Genomic DNA, 21,010 nt, shown 5'->3' on the forward strand with positions numbered 1-21,010 from the left:
ATCACAATGGTTCCTGCTAACCTATGAATCATTTACCTACACTCGTTATCAATATTAATGTACTACCGAAGTTTTCAGTCCTTCATGGAATTACACTGACTCAGAATATTTTCCAGACAGATTCCCTAACCTGCACAGTCAGAAGCTCCTTTGCCTGATGAAACTCCAAGGGTGGTCACATAACTTTAAGCATCGTTGTCCTTCCCCATGGGTGGATTCTCCCTTGGGTGCCATTGTTCTAGAAACACAGTAAGAGAGCAAACTGCAGCCTCTAAGTTTACTTTGTTGGATAAAATGTCACTGTTTTCACCGCCTTTAGAAACAAGCCATGGTTCTGTCGTATAAAAAATGACTGTATAAAACTATCACAGAATCACAGAATCACAGAATCACCAGGTTGGAAAGGATCCACTGGATCATTGAGTCCAACCATTCCTAACACTCCCTAAACCATGTCCCTAAGCACTTCATCAACCCGTTCCTTAAACACCTCCAGGGAAGGCGACTCGACCCCCTCCCTGGGCAGCTGTTCCAGTGCCCGATGACTCTTACTGTGAAGAATTTTTTTCTGATATCCAGACTGAACCTCCCGTGACGGAGCTTGAGGCCATTCCCCCTTGTCCTGTCCTCAGTCACTTGGGAGAAGAGCCCAGCTCCCTCCTCTCCACAACCTCCTTTCAGGTAGTTGTAGAGAGCAATAAGGTCTCCCCTCAGCCTCCTCTTCTCCAGGCTAAACAACCCCAGCTCTCTCAGCCGCTCCTCGTCAGACTTGTTCTCCAGCCCCTCACCAGCTTCGTTGCTCTTCTCTGGACACGCTCCAGAGCCTCAACATCCTTCTTGTGGTGAGGGGCCCAGAACTGAACACAGTATTCGAGGTGTGGTCTCACCAGTGCCGAGTACAGAGCGAGAATAACCTCCCTGGAAAACAACTATGGTTGTTTTCCAAGTGTTTATTAGGTAAAAATTAGTTTTATTTAAGATTTTTTGAAGAAAATTAAGTTTTAGGGGGGAACAGCAGTTTGTTCCAGTGTTCAAAAAATATTCCCTCTCGTCACATTAATAAATACACATGCACACTCCCTCCCCTTTTTTTTTAAATACAGTGTCTATTGTTTGTCTTTGACAAAAACAGTCACAACGTTCTAGACATATAATAAAAGCGAAAGAACAACCATCTTTATAACTGTCTCTCTTTAAGCTGCGAATAACAGAAAAGTAAAAATGGAGCTGAAAGATTCATGGGACTGTGATCAAGTAATGAATTCACAAGTTGGGAAACTTCTCTAATACTTAGGGGTTGTGTTTGGTTTTTTTTATATTACCCCACCTCGGTCATTCTGAGTACTGGACACCAACTCCCAAAGGCTGCCATGAGAATGCCTTGACCTCGTTCCCCTGCTCTAGGCTGGACTGCTGAGCAGATGCAGCTCCTAGGTTACGTTCAGTGCTAGATTTAGTAGATGTACACAAAGCTTGCCTTTAAGAGCATCCCTGAAGGATGCTCTGTGATTAACCTCTTCGTAGCTCTAAGACAGAAATCCAAACTATGTCCTTTGTTTAGAGCACAGAAGGATGCACTTCTGGGTCTGTGTCATGATAATCTGTGCAGCTTCTTTCTCTCTGTACTGCAATGCTGCTACCACGTGGATAATGTTAGCCTTGGAGTCCTTTTTCAAAGATCCTTTAAATTGGCTCTTTTTTTCAAGCAGATGTGATTTCTAAGCTTGAACAATTCAGGGTTTAGTGATTAGACTTCAATGGTCCCTGGAATCCACATTTGACTCAAGTTACAGGCGACAATGTGACTCTCTTCTCAATTTAAAAATCTATTCGGTAATAAAAATGTGCAGGGGTTTTGCACTTAAAGTTCAATACTACTTGTGCTGTTTTGAAGAACATGCAATAAATACAAACCATAAGCTTTCAACCATTTTTGCACTTTTATGTCTACAGCAAACTATCCTTTTAAAAATGGGAGTCGATAAATAGCCACACTGTGTCATACAGTGGAAACGCTCTCCATCATTACATTGTGTGATGACACTGCTGATCAGGGGCTGGACTTCTGCCGTAGCCTCTCCTGATAAGATTTTGGGAATGGGAAAGTTTCTAAAGCTATTATTTAACAATAGGAATAGAATAAATAATTTCTCGTCCCAGGTAGAAATTTGAAACAAGTTAAATTAGAGATTTTTATCGGAAATACAGAAGGCTTGTTGTAATTAGGGCTGTTGTGGCTAAACCAGGTTATCCAGTCACTCAGTGTCTTGAGAACTATAACCCTTTCAGAAGCCTGTGCTCTTTCTGAATGCTCTCAAGCCATGCTTGCAAATCTTAAAAAGTCCATATCTCCTGGATGAGAAAGACTGGAATTACCTGAAGGTGGAAAATTTGCAGAGAGTTCATTAATTTCATTTAGAATTCCATGTGTTCTAGATTCTATCATGAAATGGAAGATGAGCCGAATACTTTATGTTTAAAGAAAGTGGAATGAGGAACTTAAGGCAAAAGAAGAGCAGTATATTTATCAGTTCACAGGAGAAGGGTTTTCTGTTCTGATGGAACAGGCTGTGCCTCAAGAAAAAAAAAAAAAGTGGTTTGACTCCACTACCTAATTTTTTGAGTGAAAGAATAACTATACTTTTGAATCAATCAGGCAAGAATACCGTATCCTACATTTACACCATTTTTTTTTTCTTCTGATCCTCTAACAAGCTTTGAATTCATGTTTTCCATTTCCTCAAAGCAAGGAGGTGATGTATATAAGTTTCGGCAACTCCCTGAAGATCATTTTATACATACATTGAAACGATAGCTGTCTTCAAAAGTTTGCATTAGCTACCAGAAATATCTGTGTTCTCACTGGGTAAAGTTAAGATCCCTTCACTTTATCTGACGGGCGATTTCAAAACAGAATTATTTATAACTACTTCACTATTTTCCCCAATGGAACTCAAAACCTTGAAGCATGAAACAATAACATTGGGAGTGATTAATAAGGTTTATCTGCAACACACCTGAGAGGTAGAAAAAGGTGATATTTCTACTAAGCATCTTAGGTATGGTTTGTTATCGCTACAAAATTATTTAAATATCTACCTGTTTCATTTAGTTGTTGCATTGGGTGTCAGTCTTTCTGTCACTCTTTGTTCTCTGTTCTGGAGCACCTCCCATACGAGCACGGGCTGAGAGAGTTGGGGTTGTTCAACTTGGAGAAGAGAAGGCTCCAAGGAGACCTTATAGTGACCTTCAAGTACCTGAAGGGGCTACAAAAAAGCTGTTTACAAAGGCTTGTAGTGATAGGATGAGGGGAATGGGTAAAAAACGGAGAAGGGCAGATTTAGACTGGACATAAGCAGGAATTTCTTTGCTATGAGGGTGGTGAGGCCCTGGCCCAGGTTGCCCAGGGAAGCTGTGGCTGCCCCATCCCTGGAGGTGTTCAAGGCCAGGTTGGATGGGCCTTGGGCAACCCGAGCCAGTGGGAGGTGTCTCTGCCCATAGGACTGGAACTGAATGGTCTTTAAGGTCCCTTCCAATCAAACTATTCTATGATTCTATGATTCTAATATCCCTGGATGATCTACCAATTTGCTTTGTAATTATTTCAGTGTATGTGTATCACTAATGTGTTTTACTTTACTCACCTGTTTAGAGCCTGGAATTTCTCTTGAAGAAGTTAATTTAGAATCTTACCTTTATTGGAAAACATGGATTCTGGTTTTCACATGTCATCTGGCACTCCGTTCCATTTAGGAAGGCGGTTCTACTTGTGCTCTGGGGTGTGAATGAAATGTCATGGTCTATGTACTGTCCCCATGTCATAATAATATCAGAATACAGTTTGTCCTCAGTAACAGCCTTGTTAGACGCATGAATAATTTTTCTTGTCACTTCACGAACCTGGGAAAAGAAATAATTTACTTTCAGTACCAAGCAGTATTTACTTCTCACAAAATGATAAACCACTTAAAAGTAGGTGGAAAAAATAATAAAACAATAAAAAGTAGAGGGAACACTGATAAAAGACGTCTCCACTCTCTTCCCTTCAGAATACTTTATGTTGTAGAGTACTTTTAATGGTTTACCTAAAAAAAAACCCACAAAAAAACCCTCAACAACAACAAAAAACCAAACCTCTGACAGATTCTTATTTCTGTTCAGGAGCGAAGATACCAGTGCCACAAGCAGATTCAAAGATATTTCAGCTGAGTTTTTCTACGTATTTTCCAAATGAGCAGTGTATCTTTGATCTATCCCTTTCCACAGAGTTTTGAAAACCGCACGTTTCTTTTAGACTGTCTAAAAGTTTTCTTTCTACTTATTCTGTTTTCTGCTCCATTAACACATGGATTCCGCTTGGTGGGCGACCTCAAATCGTTGTGGATGCACAGAGGCTCTGGGCTGCTCTGTACATAAATGGAGCAGCTTATGCAGCTCAGGAAACAAGCCAGGTTGCAAATAAATAGCAGCTGAAAGCTCTGCCAGGCAAGGAGAAGCCAAAATATATTTCTGGGGCACTTCTGTGAAAATTGGATAGAGATACAGCTGCTCTGAGGGGGAACACATGGAGACATCTATGCTACGTGTCCAGCCCATACTATCAACCAAGGAAAACTACCAGAGCAAATCATCCGCAGTCAGTTTGTGATGATTAGGGTATTATTATTCACAGAGTCCTCCCTCGTGCTGCGAAACATTCCCTTGCATGCAGCAGCTGACTTAGAAGTCAAGGGATTGAAAGGGCAGCACATCAAATAGAGTCACAGGTTCTTTAATAAATTTAAGGGCTACGTAATGAACGTATAAGGCAGGTGCAGTTAAACAGAATTGGTAAGGACAAGAGTCAACGCGGGACTTGTTAGGAACATCAGGTTTTATATCAAAATAGTCAAGAGCGACGTCACATAATGCTTATCAGGAATATAAGTTTTTACATGAGTATTTTAATGGCTTTGGTGGTCACAAAGCACAACTTTTTTTTCTTGCGGGTAGTAAGATTTTCTTATCGCTATTAACTCGCACCGCCACACTGTGTTCTAATATTGCTTTATAGTAATCCTCACACTGGTATCTCACCATTATGTTATTTGCAGGTTGCTTTTTAAAGCATACAGTTGGATTGTATTAAAAAAAATATGAGTATTTAAGTGAGGAAAAACATCTATGGCCCTAGATGTTTTTTTATCCACTCTTACTCCAAAATAAGCAGACAACCTTGCTGAAGGTCAGATAGGATCAAATTTGATGCAGCCATGTAGTTTTGTTTTAGGGCTTTTTACTTCACAAACAGGTACCTAATGAATCTAGAAAGAGGCAGTTTGTACCATCTACTGGAAATTTACCTGTGTAAATGTCAGGTTTTCATCTTTAAGCTCTAAACTGTGCAGCTTAGAGACAATGCTATTTAATTAATAACACGAGTTGCAGCTGACATTAACACTAAATTCTCTTACTCATCCTTATTAAATATACGTTGGTTAAAATAACAAGACTTCGAGTCCATTAAAAGTCAAGTTTCAAAGCAATGATGACAACCCAGAAAGAGCAAATCCAGCACAAATCATTGGACACTGCACTGCAGAATTTTTCACCTTCCACACAAATATTTTTTGCTCAAACTTCCCTCAATAAGAGCTCTACTATTTTTTAGGTATATGAGCTGCTAAAATCCATAAATATTGCAACGTCATCTTAGCTCAGTAACTTGGTCTAGCTAAAAAATGAAGTTATGATTTGGCAGTAATACTTGTTCAGTTAAGGTATGCCAGCCTTGGAGAAAAAGGTTGATGTGGGTACAGACATAGACATGCTAGTCCATCTATGTGTTTTATATTTATTTAGCTAACACCCAATCTTGTTTTCCCCCTCTTTTCCTGAACAAAGGCATCATTATTGAGACAAAGAATCATAAAATCACTGGAAAGTCTATGCTGTAAGGAAACTCTGGAGACCACATGGGATTAGGTGATTCGGAGCCCCTTCAAGCCACGTCTTGGGTGTTTCCCATGAGGGATATTCCAGCAGTTTTCTAGGCAGCCTATTCTAATATTTAATTTTTCTCATAACAAATTTTCCTTGTTGCATCAAATCAAAATTTCTCTTGGAGCAACTTGTGACCATTGATTCTTGCAATGTCAATGTGCATCCTTGTGAAGACCTCTCTCTCCTCTATTATGGCTATTTGTTTCTGCATGGGAGGGCTATGATTAGGTTCACCTTGCACCGACATTTCTCTAGGCTGACAAATCATCCCCCCAGGTCTGCTGCCTGCCCTGTCAGGTGAGGCATGCAGCTGGTTCAAGCCCTGCAAGCTCTCGACCATGATCCTTGTTGGCAGAGCTGCCCCTGAGGCTGTCAATGCCACCTCAGCACTGCTCCATGGGCTTAAGCTTTAGCAAAGCTAGCAACTCCTTGACTGAGCTCTACTGCTATTTGATTTACTGATGGAGGTCTGTGGTGGAGGGTGTGGTTACAGCCCAGTGTGCTTCAAGTGATCTTGTGGTGCACTTTCTAACCAAGGGTAGCTGGACTCCGTTGTATCGGATTCTGGGATCCCATCCTCGAGGCTGGCTGAATCCATCTTCATAGGCTGGTGGAAGCCACCTAGCCAGGGCTGTGTTGGATGCTCCCCATCTAGGATGCTCCCTTAGGAAACACAAAAAAACCAAACACCCTAAACCAGCAGCCAAAGAAACAAAAAATCCTGCACCTCTGAATATATTCTTAATATGAAATAATTTTATATTTTTAATACATTCAAAATACGTTTATATTTGGAATATAAGCTGAATATAAACCAGTATAAATACAGAATAATCATCAGCTGCAGAGCAATATTCCATTGCAATAAGATATTCATGCAAAGATCTTTGAAAAGAGTGGTCAAACCCTGGCCCAGGTTGCCCAGGGAAGTTGTGGCTGCCCCATCCCTGGAGGTGTTCCAGGCCAGGTTGGATGGGCCTTGGGCAGCCTGAGCCAGTGGGAGGTGTCCCTGCCCATGGCACGGGGTTGGAACCGGATGATCTTTAAGGTCCCTTCCAACCCAAACTATTCTATGATTGTATGATTCTATGAAATCAAGACATAGGAAAACCTAAAGAAGTCCTAGAATAAAGTTGAAGAAAGCTTAAAAGGAAAATGGATACTAGTCACAGAGAAGTATTAATTTAACGAGACTTAAGGAGAAAGGAATGAGGAAAGGGGAATGATGGCTGAAGTTGCTCAGTTCCATGACTATTCGCTCTGGTTGCATCTCAATACTTGGGTAACAGATTTGGGAGTGCCCACGCACAAGCCCAGGCGCTGGTATGATTGAACCATGCTTTTAAGTTGCTAACACTAATTGTGGCATTGATTTGGCTCGGGCAAACAAGCATTGCTTTCAATGAAACCCGGCCGGGCACATCTTGGGATTACTAAGGGCCAGTTTGCCATCCTGCAGCCAGACTGCTTGGAAGAGAGAAGGTTAATAAAAAATTTAGACAAAAGTGTGGTAAAAGTCAGATCACACTTGATTTGAGCTCCAGGACATGTTTTCTGGTGATTTTTATTTATTCCTATAGTCAGTGAGTCTTGGGCTTGACCCAATAATTTTCCTTTTACCATGAACATTTCTTATGTTTTTTTCCTAAGACAACATTTTAGGGTTTTTCTTTTTTTTTATTTGGTGGCTTTTTTAACACAGCTTACTCAATATATTTCATAATTCTTAAAAATATAGAGACAGTAAAAAGAAGAAATAAAATGTTTGCGATGTAACGAGTGGACCAAGGTTGTAATGAAAGCCACAAAGAACCAGAACTATTCCAAGACAATCAGTAGAAATAAGCAGCTTTAAAACGTACATTTTTGTATCTATTGGGACACTAAAGAGGGAGCAAATATTTTATTATTACTTCATTGATCTCCAGCACACTGAAGTGGCTCCATTTGCCAAGCTATATGGTAGAGTAATACACTTAATTATCCACAATAATTCACACTTGAAGGTTGAAGTATGCTTTAATAAAGCATTCAAATTAGTTACAGTTGATTTGCCTTTATTGAAATTGCATAAAACACTGCACATAGTGTAGTGCTATTTCACTCAATTAAAAATAATGAAATGTTAATTTAACTGCTTAACCAGTGATTTTTCTCCTGATTGCTTTTATATTTTAGCAGATCACTGGAATGTAACTTAAATAAAACCCTTCTCACATGCCTTTATATTATTGCATTAAACATGTTAATGTCTTGGAATCTTGCTTGAGTTAAAAAGGTTTTTATCCAGGGCAGCTGAAATAATGAGATTTTGGTACCACACAGCCTTATGGAGTAGTCAAATTTGATTACTGTACATTCTGTTTATGGGAAATGAGACTTCTCATTCATTTGTGAAATAATGGAATTGCACAGTTTGGGGTTTTTTTTGGCTCCCCTAGAGGAACCTGGATTTTTAAGATGCAGTTCACTATCAAGATTTATGTCTTTCGAATGTTATTTTAATATCCTGCCTAGTTTCAGGGAGAAAGAATGAATGCCATATGGCAATTTAATAATTGTATTTTGTCAAGTTTTACAATGCTCTGAGCTACCGTAGACATAACTCCTGGCAAACACGGAAAACTTCTGAAATATAATCCTGCCACTAAACTGAGCAATTGCATAGAATTACAGAATCATTTAGGTTGGAAAAGACCTTTAAGATCATTCAGTACAACCATTAACCCAACACTGCCAAGGCCACCACTAAACCGTGTCCCTAAGTACCACATCTACATTCCTTTTAAACACCTCAAGGGATGGTGACTCCACCACTTCCCTGGGCAGATTGTACCAATGCCTGACGATCTTTTAAGTGAAATAATATTTCCTAATATCTAGACTAAAACTCCCCTGGCACAGCCTGAGGCCACTTCCTTTCATCCTATCGCTAGATACTTGGGAGAATAGACTAATACCCACCTTGCTGCAACCTCCTTTTGGGCAGTTGTAGACAATGATGAGGTCCCTCATCAGCCTCCTTTTCTCCAGAATAAATAGCCCCAGTTTCTTCAGCTGCTTCTCGTAAGAACTGAAGTAAAGGAGCAATCCTAAAGGAAATAGCTTAATTCCTTTTAATAGTCACTTAATTCAGTCAGGGCTGGTCATTCTTTCCACTAGGTGACCCATATTCATATCCCTAAATCTAACGGAGCTTCAGACTAAGCATCAGTGTGCCCAGGAACACTGCTGCACACAGACACACCAGCAGTGTGCCCAGGTGGCCAAGAAGGCCAACGGCATCTTAGCTTGTATCAGAAATGGGGTCACCAGCAGGTCCAGGGAGGTGATTCTCCCTCTGTACTCAGCACTGGTGAGACCACACCTCGAATACTGTGTTCAGTTCTGGGCCCCTCACCACAAGAAGGATGTTGAGGCTCTGGAGAGTGTCCAGAGAAGAGCAACAAAGCTGGTGAGGGGCTGGAGAACAAGTCTGACGAGGAGCGGCTGAGAGAGCTGGGGTTGTTTAGCCTGGAGAAGAGGAGGCTGAGGGGAGACCTTATTACTCTCTACAACTACCTGAAAGGAGGTTGTGGAGAGGAGGGAGCTGGGCTCTTCTCCCAAGGGACAGGGGACAGGACAATAGGGAATGGCCTGAAGCTCCGTCAGGGGAGGTTCAGGTTGGATATCAGAAAAAAATTCTTCACAGAAAGAGTCATTGGGCACTGGCAGAGGCTGCCCAGGGAGGGGGTCGAGTCGCCTTCCCTGGAGGTGTTTAAGGAACGGGTGGATGAAGTGCTGAGGGACATGGTTTAGGGAGTGTTAGGAATGGTTGGACTCGATGATCCAATGGGTCCTTTCCAACCTGGTGATTCTGTGATTCTGTGATCAGGTCCTTACTTGATTTAATGGTTAATGACAGAGCAATCACATAGAAATACTGCACATAAAGTTCCTCGTCGTTACCCAAATATTAGGCATACAAAATGTAATCCTGTCAGCTAAACACCTGTCCATCAAGCCAGAGAGACAGACAGCTCTTGGGTGCCATCGTGTCATCTGATCCTGTCTCTCACTATTAGGAACAGTCAAGGCTGCAGCCTTGCAGTAGATCTATACTTACCTCAGGAATATAAGATTAGGTGAGGTTAATTGCACTGTGAAATTCTATCCCTTTAGCACCTGTTATTCCTTCACCTTTGAACTCCTGTCATTGCACTAGACACTAAAAGGTACACAGATCAATGCTACTTAGTTGGGATGAACAACGGGGGGAAAAAAAAGCCAGCTATTTGGACATGGCTTTTCTCCTTTATTATTAATTTAAAAAATAATATTGTAAATTTATTCTGCTTATTTGCTTTAGTAAATTTATTTTGCTCATCCACATATATGCCTTCAGGCAGAAAGAAGAGTAAAATCTGTTGATTTTGATTTGTTGATTTGTCGATTGATATTTCTAGTAGATGTAGATGATGACACCTCTGGGAATGTCTGATATCACATTGGTATTCTTCATAGAAGGCCACGTTTCTGACATTCTATTATGTGTTTGTTCTCGGAAATTCACACTAAAACACAATAATCTCAGCGCTGTGGAATAAACACTTTGTAATCTATCTGGTTTGTTCCAAATACGTGAACTAATGAAGTAAAATATCAGTAAAGAAATTCCGTGCTCACTTTTAAATAGATTTCAATAGATTTTTTTTTCCTGTAGGTCAGCAAATATTTCCACTGTGAATTTTGTTTTCAAATTTCTCCTATGAAATGCAGCATTTTCTGATCTACAGCACAGCTGCACATTCCTACTGGGTGACTAACATTACAAATACGGCAGAGGTCCTGATATATTTTCTACCCAAAAGTGGCAGCTGTAAGGCAAGGAAAAATACAGGTTGGTACTTTGTTTAAAGTTTTAAGTCCTTGAAGCTGGCTAAGGTGATAAATTTTTTACATTATAATATAACGGTCTTTTTAAGCTGATGCATTGCGGTAAAGCTTGAGGTATTTAAAGGGATCACAAAGTTTTACACTAAGTTAAGATCTGACCTGTTAGTTTCAAAATCTGATTTTGGTGGCTTTTTTATTTCCTTACTCCCTTTACAGATATTTAGAGCAACAAGTTTAACATACCACCAAATATAAGTGATGGATTTAAACATTGATTTGATGCAAGCATAAAGTTCTACAAAGTACAACACAGTGACTACAGATCAAGAAGACTCAACGGATCATATTTAACCCATCAAGCTTTACAAGCCAAAATGTAATGCCTATACACGTTCTAGTATTAGCAGAGTCGCTGAAGAGAAAAAGATGTTTTGCCTTACCCACAACAGAGTGTGGTTCTCTCTGTCTCTGCAGAGAAAGAGTACAGCAGCCATGCCTGCAAATTAAGAACGTCAACCATGTGCCTATGTTCAGCTGCATGAATCATGGCTGGTGTGTTCAAGCCTGATGGAGTTGTCAGTGCAAATATTATACTAACTGCTAGTTCAGACTCCAAGCAACTCTGTAAGTGCATGAGGGAAATCACGGATATCCACATAGTTAGATTTAGAACATCGATGCATGTCAGGTTGCATCCTTCCAACACAAAGCCTATCAGTCGGGCTCCTTGCAAACTACTTGCGATTTGGCAAAACACAGATCCATTTCATGAAAACAGATCTATTGAATAATAAAACTGCGGAATTGTCTGCTGTTCATTCACCAAGATGCGGAGTGCCTTAACCTGTCCAACATTAATGACCTTTCATTTACAGCTCTGTAGCCCTTCACTTGTAAAGCTACATTCTACCTTTTGATTTGTGACCTTCTGTACCCAAAGGCTGTTCAGTATATCATAGAATCATAGAATCCCTAGGTTGGAAAAGACCTTTGAGATCATCAAGCTCAGCCGTACCTGTCTACTACTAAATCATATTCCTAAGCACTCCATCTACCCACCTTTTAAATACCTCCAGGGATGGGGACACAATCACCTCCCTGGGCAGCCTGTTCTGGTGCTTGAGAGCCCTTTCAATAATGAAGTTTTTCCTAATGTCCAATCTCACTCTCCCCTGGTGCACCTTGAGGCCATTCCCTCTCACCCTATCACCTGTCACTTTGGAAATGAGACCAACAACCACCACTCTACAACCTCTTTTCAAGCAGTTGTAGACAGTGATAAGGTCTTCCCTCAGCCTCCTCTTCTCCAGACTAAACAGCCCCAGTTGCCTCATCTGTTGCTCATAAGACTTGTTCTCCATCTTTGTTGCCCTTCTCTGGACACCTGAATGTCTTTCTTGTAGTGAGGAACCTCGTACTCAAAAGGGCTCTCACTCTCAGTATTACACCCTCATTGCCTTGGAGGATCCTGAAAATATAGTTACATCCATAATGTTGAGGTTTGCAGGAAACAGTTGCCACACATATTAGGTAACAAGTAGAAAATAGTAGCAAATAATAGTCGTTCAAATGGCCAATAAGCATATATTTATATATATAGATATATAAAAGTAAATACATCACCCATAGTTTTTAGATGAACGCTTGTTAAACGTTCACAAACTTATGTGGGAAAACACAAAAAGTAGAATCGACTTGATTTTCTTATTGCTCCTCCTGAAGTAATTGTATTTTCCTGCTCAATACCGCTTTATCCAATTCATTCAAAAATGAATGCTGACTTAGAATTCAGTCTGTTTATTTTATATAGAAAAAGACGTCTACTGAATCAGTTCTCTCTAAATTTAAAGCTCCTTACATAATCTTAGAAGTCTTCATAAGGAGAGATAGTCCCCAAAAATTAGTGTATCGAAGTTTAGGTGAAGAGTTTCTTTCTTTGGGAGCTCTCAGAGGCTTTTAGAGAGTCGTTGATGCCCAAGTTAGCTGATTGAGGTCACTGTCCCCCAATTTTTCTTGGAAATAGTAAACATAGCTTCTAGCATTTAAAGAATAAGGAAGATTTTTCAGGGCGTAATTCTTATCCTACATACCTGTTATTGCAGGCCCCAGTGATGGGTCGATATTTGTTAGCTAAGCAATTGTTTGGACATTTTGGTGGTAACATATGAGGCAGACATCCAGAAATATTAGCGATCATAGTGAGCAGATCAGCTGACAAAAGATCTGAAAGGAAAAACACAAATAATTTCCTCTGTTGCTCTGTAGATGCTACAAGAGAAAAGACATTAATGTCAGCTAGAGCTGCAGCATCCACTCTCTTCTTCCTTGGAAAGAGCACTTCATGCTGCAGGAGGCAGTCTCAGGGACTCAGAGGACATAGAGGGTGAAAGGGAAGAGCTGGTTTTATTATCTGATGCTTAGAGAATAAGCAGTCCAGCCACAGATGAGGACTGACGCTGATCTGCTCCTTTTTTGCCTTCTTAAACCTGCTTTTCACTTCCTTCTTCCCCTGCGTTTTAGTCACATCGCTTGGCCAGTCCCTGTGCTGACAACAAAGGTGTAAAAAATTCCATTTGAGAAGAGAAGGAGGAAAAATGGGGGACTGGAAAGATGCAGAAATATAAAATTTTAAAGCTGGCTATATAGCTATTACATAATCTATTCATCTTCCATTAAAATCATTTCCAGTTTTGAAAATGAACAAGAGTTTTGAGCACTTTTCCTATGATTTAGAAATTTGAATTCTTTTGAAATTGCACCAGAAGGAAGATAATCGCATCCGTGTGAATGTCTGCGTGTATTTAAATACGCGTACACACATATATGTATATTTTTAGCTTTACAAATGTCTTAGTAGTTTTGTAAGTCAAATGTTTCTGTGAGGAAAATAACCAAACAACAACCAAAAAGCCCTACGGAATTTTATGTTTGTCTGCAGCACTCTAATGCTTCCATATCTTGAAAAATAATGTCAAATCATAATACTAAGACAGAGAATACAAATTATAATTCTGCAGGTCATAGTGTTCTACGTGACAGAATTCAATTACAGAAAAAAGTCAATGTTGCTGAAATTTTGAGCCTTCTAGTTACCAAACAGATCTTAGCTTAAAATTCATCTCTAATTAACAGTAACAAGACTTTTACTTTACTTAGACTGTTATACATCACCGGACTTTCTGAATTATCTCTCTCGTTTTCTCCTTCTAACATAACAAATCAGTTAAAATAGAAACAAAGTGTAAATAAATGTGTAACAGCATTGCATTATAAAGCCAGTTTTGGAAATGAAGTATTTTCTTAAAAGAGGGAATATATAAATAATTATTAATAATATTAATAAGGCCATCAATGTAGCCAGAAGAAGTGTATTTGGAAATGCCAGTGCCTTAGTGTGATAGAAACTGTATTATTTTACCTGCAGACTCTATGCCCCAGAAGCACTAAAACCCAAAGTCCTGGGAAGACAGATGCTTCACTGGATATAAGAAGCTCACAACAGTGAGGATATGCAAGCTGATTTGTCGGCAATACAAATTTACCGTCATGAGTCCACACGATACCAATAGCAAAGCGGTGCTTTCCTCAGCTGTAACAACACAGCCCACACGCCAGCAAAGAGAAAGGCAAAAAAGTTACACTGTGAGGTGCTTTTAAGAACCAAACAGAGTGCCTCCTGGCCCCAGGGTGCAGATAAAATATGTAATCTTGCCCAAGGTAAAATAAAAGTGATGCTAACCCAACTTTAGTCTAAAAGACAACATTCAACAAATCAATATGGGGTTTTGGGTATTTTGATATACTATTTTTTTACCAGTTGGATGCAATGAACGTTTGTGCTTCTGGCAAACTTCTTGTTTCAGCACTTGAATTGACATTTCCATTCGTTCAGCTGCTTGGGAAATATCTTGACTCTCTCGTTCAGGAAATTTGGAGAAAGCCAGCAACATGGTAGGAGTTGAAATTCCCTTTGCTCGGATAGTTCTGTAATTGAGATAAAATACAGAATGTTTTTTAATGTATAACCGTTGAGATTTTAATAATAACTATATTTATCCGTGTCGGGTATGTTCCAAGTTTAAAGTATTTTTTGACTGAAAGTTATGGTAGGGAAGTAGAAAGGAAGACTAATATGGAAGGAAAATTCTGGAAAGAAATTGGAATTTCCCTTCCATAGGACACACACAACAGGTTAAGTTTGTGAGAGGTCTTCAGGATGAGACATTTGGGATGAACAGAGCCTGCAGGACAGTGGCTAGGAAGATTGTGTGCAGGATAGCCACCATATAGGACTCCCACTATGGAAACATCTAAGTGAATAGGCTGTGCTTTCATGCACATTTAATATCAAAGAACACCTCAACCACTGCAGGTGGCATTAAATTGGAAAGTAGAAAGTTTAGGTTAGACATTAGGAAGAAATTTTTTGTAGTTCAGGTGGTGAGGCCCTGGCAGAGGTTGCCCAGGGAAGTTGTGGCTGCCCCTTCCCTGGAAGTGTTCAAGGCCAAGTTGGATGCTTTGAGCTGCTTTGAGTAGCCCAATCCACTGTGAGGTGTTGCTGCCCACAGCAAAGGGGTTGGAACTGGGTGATCTTTAATGTCCCTTCCAACCCAAACCATTCTATGATTCTGTGATTCACAAATGTAGAATGTAGAAGCACCTGCCTCCCACTGCCTAGTTACACATGGAGTTGCAGCAATTAATATAGTAGATCTCCATAGAATCATAGAATCATTAGGTTGGAAAAGACCTTTCAGATCATCTACTCACCTTTCAAATACCTCCAGGGATGGGGACTCAACCACCTCCCTGGGCAGTCTCTGCCAGTGCATGATAACCCTTTCTGTGAAGATTTTTTTCCTAATGTCCAATCTAAACTTCCCCTGATGCAGCTTAAGGCCATTCCCTCTTGTCCAATCGTCTATCACTTGGGAGGAGAAACCCAAGTTTCAACATGTCAAGTAATAGCCATTAGACAGTTACAGGGCTATATGTGTTAGTTTACAGCCTGGCCTTTACCTCTAACTTTAAGGAGCTCAGGTTTGAGGAGATAACATAAATTTAAATATTTAAACTTAAGAAAAATCCTTTTTCCTGTGAGGGTAGTCAGACACCGCAACCGGCTGCCCAGAGATGTTGTGGAGTCTCCTCCATCACTGGGGATACGCAAAGCCCAAAGGGACAGTGCTCTGAGCAGCCTGCTCTAGTAGACCTGCTCTCAGCACAGTGCTGGTCTAGATGGTCTCCAGATCTCTCTCAGCTGTTCTGTGGTTCACTGCAAGATCTATTTTTCACTCAGCATGAACTGTATTACCACTGTCCTTTTATTGGCAGAAGAGCCTTGAGAAAAGTGTTACAAGGAAAAAACCCCTTTTAGCTGGAATTCCCAAGTCACAGTCTGACTGTTACAGCTTAGAGAAGAACACTCTATTCCATTTCCAGAGAGGGTCATAGGTTGCAGACACCCCTGAGGGCTTCTCTGCAGCATAGATTTATTTGTATATGCAATTTCCCTCAGAACATGCTGTTATATCCACTCAGGTAAGGTTAAAGCACAAGACAAGTTTAAAATGGAAACAACAATTTTGATTTAGGCAAAGCAAACAGTTAAATTTCTGTCTGCAAAATTATAAACACGCTTACTTAAAAAAAAAAAGAATTAAGTAAGAAATTACAATTCCAAGGGTTTTTCTAGATGCTAAATGTGTCCTTAATTGATCCAAAGGAGCCTTAATCTGCTCATTTATTCTTTATGCAGAAACTATTCCTTTCTTTTCTAAAGCAGAGCTCAAGAAGTAGTAGCTACCGTGCACCTCAGCATCATGTTTTTCAGGTTTTCTACAGACAATTAGGAATATGGTGGAGAATCAAAGTTTTGAAAGTCCTGAATTGCGTGCCAGTTAAAAAAGAAAAGGAAGACGTTATAACTATTTGCAAGACCTTAATTTTAATATTTTAATATCCATATGGAGACAATATCGGTTATGCATCATTTAAATAAACCTTATATGAAAAGGCAAATATCTCTGTGTAAATGAGTTAATTAAGAGCAATTGTACAAGTCAGCTAAGAATAAAAAAATAACACCCCCTGCCAAAACCCCTCAGACTGGAGCATCATCACCCTTAAGGGCAAGATATGTTCCATTTTGAGATATTTTCTATCTTATGCCTAATCCCACAGATGCCGTAAGATTATCACAGCAGTTGATAGTTTGTCACATTCCCTTTCCCCCGTCCTTATTTGATGTATGCATTCGAGTTCTTGCCCGCACACCTAAAGCTGAACACTGTGTGGGTTACAAACTGCCTCAGTATTTTGTAATGCAGAAACAGCCTCCTAAAGCTAATAGAATGATCCGTGACAATATCATTATTGGGAACATGGAATCAGACATGAAGTGGCTTTCATACATGTTTAAGAACATAAGCCCTAGTGCAGACCACGGTGTTTGGGCTGAAGGTTCTTTTCGCTTGCCAGACTTACTGGGTCTCATTACAGATCATAACTATTAATATATGTTCATAAAAAACTCCACCAAACCCCCAGATAAAATCTCCAGAATATGAGCCACACTTTCCCTTTCAGCTTCAGATACTTTGAGTCTGAGGTTTCTTTCTGTCTTAATTAAATATAGTTATAGAATACATTGTTTAATGGTGTCTGGTCGGAATTAATGCCTTAGATCTTTGTCACCATCAGGAGATGTCTCAAAGCAGTGACATTGCGCAGAATATGAAGTGAGAAAGTCATAAGTTATGAAGAATATTTCTTCTTCCTTGTAAGGTGTATGTACACGGTCAGTCTGATTTAAGACCAGACTGGTACTGACTCACTGATCATGTTTAGTTGCTTTCTGCAACTTTAACCTATCTGGAACACCGAATATTATTTTCCACTTCCCTGTGCATACAGGTGATCCCATGATGGTCCCTTCTTTAGATGGTCCTTTTGACTTCGCACAGACAAGGGCCAATAGAAAAAAACATTTTAATTTGTAGGGTTTACAGATTAAGTTCCTTAAAAACATGAAACAAAGCAGTTCAAATGCAATATACGCTAAATAAAAGTAATTTTACCAGAATGAAGATGGTGAGAAAGATCTTTGATCTCCTGTGAAGGCTTGTATTTTTTTGAGGCTGTCATCTATACTTTTTAATCTCTTAAGAACACTGTGCCTCCAGCTAAAATATGAGTTAAAATATGCTCAGAAATTTCAATCATTTCTTTATTTAAATAGGTTGAGGAAACCTCTTGTGTTTGTATTAGAATTGTGCTTACCTTCAATATATTAGGGTAAGTTTAAATGGGAATCTAAAAATACATCTTATCTAAAACTTGCTTAAACCAAATATCTAGCACCACTTAATTTACCAGACTAATTCAAATCTCTCTGAGATAACCAGTTCATCAGTCCTTTGGAGTCAGTTACCAAGTTCTACCAGGACAAATTTGTAATCATCAGCTGCTGTGTGCAATGAACCATAGAATCATAGAATAGGTTGGTTTGGAAGGGACCTTAAAGCCCATTCAGTTCCACTCCCTGCCATGGGCAGGGACACCTCCCACTGGACAAGGCTGCCCAAAGCCCATCCAACCTGGCCTTGAAATGAGGATCTAAGATATTAGCACTTCGCACATCTTGCCCATTCTAGAATTATCTTTAGTTTGTTCCACACCTTACACCCCAGAAAAAAAACTCAGCAGAATATAAAAGTAATGTGCATTTGGAATTGGGAATCATCCTAACAGTGCTAAGACTCACTAGTTAAAACCAGTATAAATTTCAGAATTTGTACTGGTTGTCATTACGAGAAGATTTACTGCAACTACAGCTTACTCTTGCAAGCCAATTATTGCTTTCAAAATATACTTTATAATGCACCTGGTGGTAAATTAGCAATGTCTTTGCACATAGCACTGGACAGGTGTCATATGGCTCTGAGAGTCATATCCAAACTGCCTAAACGTCCATTGACATTGTCACTATAATACAAACAATATGTAGTAACGATGATGCCATTGTTCCATCTAGGCTACATTAGTAATATTATGGCTGTTTATATAACAATGACAAACATGAACACCTGCTCATGAAGACTAATAAATGCAGAAACTAATTGGAACAGCAGGCAGGTAGTAGCAACCAACCATGAGAAGCACCTGGCAAGAGGAGACAAGCATGAGCATGGCAGACAAAGAATCATAGAATCATAGAATCCATAGGTTGGAAAGGACCTACTGGGTCATCGAGGACCATGATGGGCAGCCTGATCCAGTGGGAGGTGTCTCTGCCCATGGCAGAGAGGTTGGAACTGGGCGATCTTTAAGGTCCCTTCCAACCCAAACTATTCTATGGGACCTATGTGACCTTAAAAACTGCTAAGTAATTTCTAACCCAACTAGTAATTTCTAACACAACTAAATTTCTAAGACACAAAAAACCAATTCAGGAATTTAAGTAATGATTTTAAACAGCTGAGGTGAGGAAATGTACCTGTCCATTTTAATCACAGCTCAAGGTCAAGCTGAGGTCTCAGGAGGAATCCAGTTATTTTGACTCAGTTTGCAGTTCAAACACTTAGATTATGAATTCAGCAAACATCAGGTTGGACTATTGTACATATAACAACTAAGAGTTTTCCTATTCTAACTTGAAAAAGGAGCTGCCTTTTCATCTAGGAACTGGCTTTTCAGTCTCAAAGAAAGCACTGAGCTCATCTATATTGCACTGCAGTTTCCTTCGACTTACTTGTAAGCCAAAGCAAAATGAGTTTTCACAGTAACGTGACCTCCATAACTTCCAGAAGCTTAAATATGTTGTCACACGCATTTCTTTCTTGTTTCCAGCTTATGTGATGACCAAAGCTTTAATTCAAGTATACAGTATTCTTAAATTTACAAAGGAAAGGAGTCTTAAACTGACATCAAAATGCAAAAACATTTAACTAAATATATTCACTCCTCAATATAACAGTTAGATCAGAAAATAATTTTCTGTACTTTAAAAATGGCTAGGACTAGTGTTTAAGAGGCAGGCGTGGAGTGCATTTACAAGACTATATTAAAGCAGGAAGAAGTCTTAGTGATATTTCTAATTCTCACTGCCCCACTTAATTGGGCACAATTAACTGAATGATGAAATGAACTGAATTGTATGAAAGCCCACAGTAGAAATACAATTTTCACTTCCGACAATGATCATTTTTAAATTGAAAGACCAAATATTTTATATCAGTTAACATTGCAACAAGAGAGAGTCTTACGAGACTTAGACTCCTAAGGCAGACGTTGGACAAAAAAACAGGAAAGCATCTGCCTCGGTGGTGATATTAATGTACCTCTTTCAAATCTCTACTGACAGTGTGAGCCTTTGGCTGCTTCCAGGATTAACCTCAAACTTACGCAAAAGGCATAAATGGTTCTCAGAGTACTGTTATTAGCAGTGTTCTGCCCACAGAAATTCAAAGTTTAACAACAATGTTAATATCAGATAAAGTTCTTAAGAGTTTTAAATCACTGATCTGATTCAATTGCTGCTGAGGAAAAGGGGAAAGAGAAGGGGGAGAGAAAGAAAGGAAAGTGAAGGGAAGAGAGGTGACAGCAGGGGAAGGGGTGAGAGGAATAGAAAAGTGTCCTGTTTGCTTTGTCTGTAATGTTCATATATATATATATGTATATATAATTATTATTGGAGCACTCCATGTATGAGGAAGGACTGAGAGAGCTGTTCAACCTAGAGAAGGCTCAGAGGGGATCTAATCGACATAAATAAACTCCTGAAGGGAGGGTGAAAAGAGGATGGAACCAGGCTCTTTTCAGCAGTGACAGGACCAGAGGCAATGGGCACAAACTGAAACACTGTCTTAATATCAGGAAACACTTTTTTTTTTAGTGAGAGGGTGACAGAGCGCTGGTGCAGGATGCCCAGAGAGGTTGTGGAGTCTCCCTCTTTGGAGATACTCAGAAGTGGGGTGGACATGGTCACGGGCAACCAGCCTCTGAGCGGCTCCAGTCTGAGCAAGGGAGTTGGACCAAATGATCTCCAGGATCCTTTTCAATCTCAGCCATGCTCTGAATCTGCAGTTCTTATAAAGGCTTTTAAAGGTAACCCAATAATAGGACTTACAAACAACACTCGTTAGCAACTATA

At 39.7% G+C, this 21,010-nt stretch overlaps 1 protein-coding gene across 1 annotated transcript in view; it reads right to left on the reverse strand.

Annotated features, from left to right (window-relative positions):
- Nucleotides 1–21,010, reverse strand: part of TPO (thyroid peroxidase) — a 47,759-nt gene that overhangs the window by 20,224 nt on the left and 6,525 nt on the right. Inside the window, exons 3-6 of the mRNA XM_054062971.1 lie at nt 14,672–14,841; nt 12,948–13,080; nt 6,516–6,645; nt 3,694–3,900 (exon numbers count right to left, since the gene is read on the reverse strand). Coding sequence (XP_053918946.1) covers nt 3,694–3,900; nt 6,516–6,645; nt 12,948–13,080; nt 14,672–14,841 — 640 coding nt within the window. The remainder of the gene's footprint in view (nt 1–3,693; nt 3,901–6,515; nt 6,646–12,947; nt 13,081–14,671; nt 14,842–21,010) is intronic.

The sequence above is a fragment of the Cuculus canorus genome, chromosome 3 (genome assembly GCF_017976375.1).
Source record: "Cuculus canorus isolate bCucCan1 chromosome 3, bCucCan1.pri, whole genome shotgun sequence".
Lineage (NCBI taxonomy): Eukaryota > Metazoa > Chordata > Aves > Cuculiformes > Cuculidae > Cuculus > Cuculus canorus.